This window comes from Apium graveolens, chromosome 11, assembly GCF_009905375.1.
Source record: "Apium graveolens cultivar Ventura chromosome 11, ASM990537v1, whole genome shotgun sequence".
Classification (NCBI taxonomy): domain Eukaryota; kingdom Viridiplantae; phylum Streptophyta; class Magnoliopsida; order Apiales; family Apiaceae; genus Apium; species Apium graveolens.
In genome coordinates, this window is record NC_133657.1 from 73,791,155 (window position 1) to 73,796,743 (window position 5,589).

At 37.3% G+C, this 5,589-nt stretch overlaps 1 protein-coding gene across 1 annotated transcript; it reads left to right on the forward strand.

Moving 5' to 3' along the window:
* Positions 1 to 747: 747 nt before the first annotated feature.
* LOC141695600 (uncharacterized) lies at positions 748 to 1,794 on the forward strand. Its single transcript, XM_074499837.1, has one exon. It carries the CDS (start codon positions 748 to 750, stop codon positions 1,792 to 1,794), a length of 1,047 nt encoding a protein of 348 aa, XP_074355938.1.
* Positions 1,795 to 5,589: the final 3,795 nt, after the last annotated feature.

Sequence of the window (5,589 nt, forward strand, 5' to 3'; positions counted from 1 at the left end):
AAAAAAAATTTAATTAGTTAAATACATAATTATTGCATCATGCATTTGTTCACCTAGGAGCACATCATCTTAAATTTTCTTTTCTTGTTTTTAATTTTTCGTACCTTATAAATTGTGGTGATTGCTGGAGGACCCAAGGTACGTTAAATTTCTTCTTTTCTTTAGTTAGGACACGTAGTTTAGAGCATCCATAATTGTTTATCGCTTTTATATCTCGTTATGTGTTGCATCATTTAAATAAACTTTAAGGGCAAAACCACATCACAAGATAAGGGGAGAGATTTCATCACTCTTTCCTTGGCCCACAACCATTAAATCCATCATTTTGCATACCATAGCCTTTTTAATAAAATTAAGTAGACGTTAGCCCCTAGGACTTTGCGCTCAACTAGGAAGAAAACCTGAAACGATCAAATCTCTAAGTATTCATTCTTTGGTGTCTAGGCTAGCGAAAGCTTACCTGGCCAATCAGAAAGAATACTTTTAGTTTTGTGAATTTTAGTAATATCTTTTTGTTAGGAGCAAGTCTAGAGTTTTTTAGGGAACCATAGATTTATAATTTTTCTTTCAATTTTTCACCCTTTCTTTTGCGTGTTTTATATTCTCGCACTTATTTGCTACTTAATTCCTATCCTGTTTATGCGTACTATGTGGATTAGAGATAATTCATCTAGGTTAGTGAGACCAATTGAGCGTACTTCCTCATCGGAATCCGAACCCGTAGAAATTCTTGAACCCGTAGTAAACATGGCAGTTTCTCTTAAGGATCGTTGTTACCCCGCCCGTTCGGCCCAACCTTCTTGTATTACTCTTCCACCGGTTAATAGTAATAATTTTGAAATTAAAGGTCATCATATTAGCATGTTACCTAAATTTACCGGGAGTGAAGGTGAGGATCCGTATCTTTTTATTCATGAATTTGAGGAGGTTTGTGTCTTACAAAAACTCCAGCAATTGACCGAGGATTCCATTAGGCTTAGACTAATCAATTTTGCTCTTAAAGAAAATGCTAAAAAATGGTTATATAGCCTACCGTTTAATTCTATTTCAACTTGGGAGGGATTCGTAGTCATTTTTCTAAAAAAATATTTTCCAAATCATATGACTACGAGACTTACAAATGAGATTAATCAATTTCATCAAAAGGAAAATGAGTCTTTTTGGAAATATTTTGACAGATTTAAAAATCTTTTGTCCCAATATCCCCACCACGGAATAAAAAAGTGGAGACTTTGTAAGATTGTTTACGAGGCCTTATATAGTTCTACAACCGCATTGTTAGAGTCTATGTGTCAAGGCAAATTCATGGAAAAAGACGAGGATCCGGGTTGGGAGTTCTTCGAGGAACTAGCGGAAAAAACCATGTTGTGGGAGTCTACTAGGGAGCCTAGTAAGCACAAGGAAACACTCGGTTCATTTGCTAACAAAGGCTTGCATTTAGTGGGTAATTCTATAGCAATCGAAGCGAAGTTAGCTACTCTTACTAGAAGATTAGAAGCTTTAAAAACCACTAATGCCCCTTCCCAAGCGTCTATGTGTGCGAACTATAACTCTCATAGTCATGGACCTCAAAACTTTCAAGAGTTTGAGCAAGTGAATGCTATGTTTCAACCTAGACCTAGGAATGACCCTTTTGCACCCACATACAATCCTGGGTGGAAGAACCACCCGAATTTTTCATGGACCCAATGCCAAAACTACCAATCTCTTCAACCCACTTTTCAAAAGCCTAATCCAAACTTTTACCCCACTTCTAGTCAAAATCCTTATCCAAACCCAATTCAAGCACTGTGAATCCTCCCGGGTTTAATGATTCGGATAAGAGACTTAATTTCATAGAAAAGAGTATTGAGGCTTTGCTAAAATCTCAAACTAATTTGACTCAATCTCAACAAGCCTTCATGCAAACCATGACCCAAGATAGGCAATTATTGAATTCCAATGCCCAAGCCATATCTAAGTTAGAGGTTCAAATGAGTCAATTAGCTAACATAATTTGTGAGCGCGAGAAGAATAAGTTTCCAAGTCAACCTGAGGTGAATCCTAAATTTCCGCTTAATCAAAGACCTCATGATGTGAACGCCGTCATCTCTCTACGCTCGGGAAATCAAGTGAGAAATCGAATTGGTGTTGATGCTAACGAAGAAGAGAATTCGAGTTTGGAACCTAATCCTTCACCTTTGAGTTCGAGTCTAGATCACTCGAAGCAATCCGAGAATTTTGAGTCTAGCGAAACACCTCATTCGATTGCACCACCTTCGAAACCTAGCCCCGATTTATGTAACAAAAGAGTCTTTATGCCGAAAGCTCCGTATCCTCAACGACTTATTTCGAACAAACAATCGGCTCAAGTAGACAAGATCTTAGAAGTTTTCAAGCAAGTTAAGGTCAACATTCCTCTTTTAGATTCCATTCAACAAATTCCTTCGTATGCTAAGTTTCTAAAAGAGTTGTGTACTCATAAACGAACCACTCATATTCCTAAGAAAGCCTTTTTGACATCTTAAGTTAATTCGATTCTCTCGAATGAAATTCCCGTGAAATATAAGGACCCCGGTTGTCCTACTATTTCTTGTGTCATAGGCAACACTTTTGTTGACAAAGCTTTACTTGACTTAGGAGCTAGTGTGAATCTTCTTCCGTATTCTGTCTACCAAGAACTAGGTCTAGGTGAACTTCAAAAGACCTATGTCACACTTCAATTAGCTGACCGTTCTATCAAAATTCCTAAGGGAATAATTGAAGATGTGTTGATTAAGGTTGGTGATTTTGTTTTTCCCATTGATTTTGTGCTCCTAGAAACTGAACCGGTCAAAAATCCTAATAATCAAATACCAATCATTCTAGGAAGACCTTTTCTAGCCACATCCAATGCCTTGATTAATTGTAGGAACGATTTAATAAAACTAACATTTGGAAATATGACCATTGATCTCAATATTTTTCATGTCGGAAACCAACCCAATGACTATTTTGACCAAAACATGGAAATTAATTTAATTGATAAAATGCTTGATCATGAAACCATGAGTGTCGATAATGCTCTTGACTTTTGCTTAAATCATTTGGGTCAAAATTTGGCTGATTCCGATTACACTAATGAGGTCAATGAGATGTTAGAGTCCACCATTCCTATAACTAACCAAGAGCTTGAAACACTCCCTTTGTCCCTTTATCAAGCCAGTGAACCAGTTGAGCCAAGTCCACCAGAATTAGAACTCAAACCTCTTCCTAACACTCCTAAGTATAAGTTTCTTGGTCCTAATAAATCTTTTCCCATCATAATTGCTTCTAATTTGACTGTATCTCAAGAAGAGGAACTTTTAAGTGTGCTTAAAGAGAATAATGAAGCCATAGGTTGGAGTATTTCTGATATTAAAGGAATTAGTCCGACAATTGTCCAACATAGGATTTACTTGGTTGATGATGCTAAACCAGTTAGGGAGCCACAAAGGAGGTTGAACCCAACTTTGATGGAAGTTGTTAGAAAGGAAATTCTTAAGTGCCTAGATAATGGGATCATTTTTCCCATTTCTGATAGCTCGTGGGTAAGTCCGATTCAAGTAGTACCTAAGAAATCGGGTATTACTGTAGTGACCAAGGAGAATGCGAGCAAGTTCCCACTCGTGTTCAATCTGGTTGGAGAGTGTGTATAGATTATAGGAAACTCAATTCTGCCACTTGAAAAGATCACTTCTCTTTACCATTCATCGATCAAATGTTAGAAAGGTTAGCGGGTCATTCCTATTACTGTTTCCTAGATGGTTTTTCCGGATATTTTCAAATCCCCATTGCTCCCGATGATCAAGAAAAGACCACGTTTACATGTCCTTTCAGAACGTTCGCTTATCGTCATCTAGCTTTTGGTTTGACCACGACCCCTGCTACATTCCAACGATGCATGATGAGCATAGTTTCCGATATGGTAGGTGAATTTCTAGAAATTTTCATAGATGACTTTTCTATCTTTGGTTCTTCTTTTCATCAATGTTTAAACCAACTTGACTTAGTTTTAAAAAGGTGTAAAAAATGAACCTCGTTCTTAATTGGGAAAAATATCATTTCATGGTTAAAGAATGAATCGTCCTTGGTCATAAAATCTCAGGAAAGGGAATTGAAGTTGATAAAGATAAAATTGATCTCATTGCTAGTCTCCCTCCATCAAAATCGGTCAAATCAATTCGCTCATTTTTAGGACATGCTGGTTTTTATAGGCGTTTCATTAAGGATTTTAGTAAAAAGGCAAGACCCTTGACCAATATTCTTTCCAAAGATGTCAAATTCGAGTTCAATAGTGAATGTTTACAATCTTTTGAACACCTTAAGAAAGAATTGACTTCATCCCCGATAATTAAATCTCCCGACTGGAATGAGCCTTTTGAGTTGATGTGTGATGCCTCCGACTATGCAGTTGTGGCAGATTTAGGGAAACGAATCAATAAGATACCTCATGTCATATACTACGCTAGCAAGACCTTAAATGATGCCCAACTTAATTACTCAACCACCGAAAAAGAGATTCTAGCCGTAGTATTTGCCCTCGAGAAGTTTAGGTCTTATCTTATTGGTTCGAAAATCATTGTTTACACCGATCATGCCGCCCTTCGATATCTTTTTTCGAAAAAGGACTCAAAAGCTCGTTGATTAGGTGGATCTTGTTGCTCCAAGAATTTGACCTAGAAATTAGGGATAAGAAGGGGTCTGAAAATGTCGTTGCCGATCATCTTTCTCGATTGGTAGTAGAGTCAACTGTTGACTTGACTTTGAATGAATCTTTTCCATATGAACACCTTCTTTCTATCTCTACCCTCCCCTGGTTTGCCGACATTGTTAATTACCTTGTCACCGGCAACATTCCGACGCATTGGTCTAAGCAAGATAAATCCAAATTCTTTTCACAAGTCAAATACTTCTTTTGGGATGACCCTTATCTCTTCAAGTATTGCCCGGATCAAATCATTAGAAGGTGTGTCCCAAATCATGAGTTTAGAAGTGTCCTTTCCTTTTGTCATGATCAAGCTTGTGGAGGACATTTTAGTGCCAAAAAGACGGCGGCTAAGATACTCCAAAGTGGTTTCTATTGGCCTAGTTTGTTTAAGGATTCCGCGGAATTCTGTGCCGCTTGTAGTAGGTGTCAACATTTAGGAAAGATCACAAGACGTAATATGATGTCAATGAATCCGATCCTAATTATTGAAATTTTCGATGTTTGGGGATAGATTTTATGGGCCCATTTCCTTGATCATTTGGAAACCTCTACATTCTCTTAGCGGTCGATTATGTGTCTAAGTGGGTCGAAGCCATTCCAACTAAGTCTAATAACAATAAGGTCATTCTTAAATTCTTAAAAGAGAATATCTTTTCTCAATTTGGTACGCCTAGAGATATCATTAGTGATCAAGAAAAACATTTCAAGAACCATCAATTTGAGTCTCTCTTAAAAAAGTACTCGATCACTCATAAATTGGCCACCCCTTATCATCCTCAAACTAGTGGTCAAGTTGAAGTCTCAAATAGGCAAATCAAACAGATTTTAGAAAAGACTGTCAACTCGAATAGGAATGATTGGTTAACTAAGTTGATAGATGC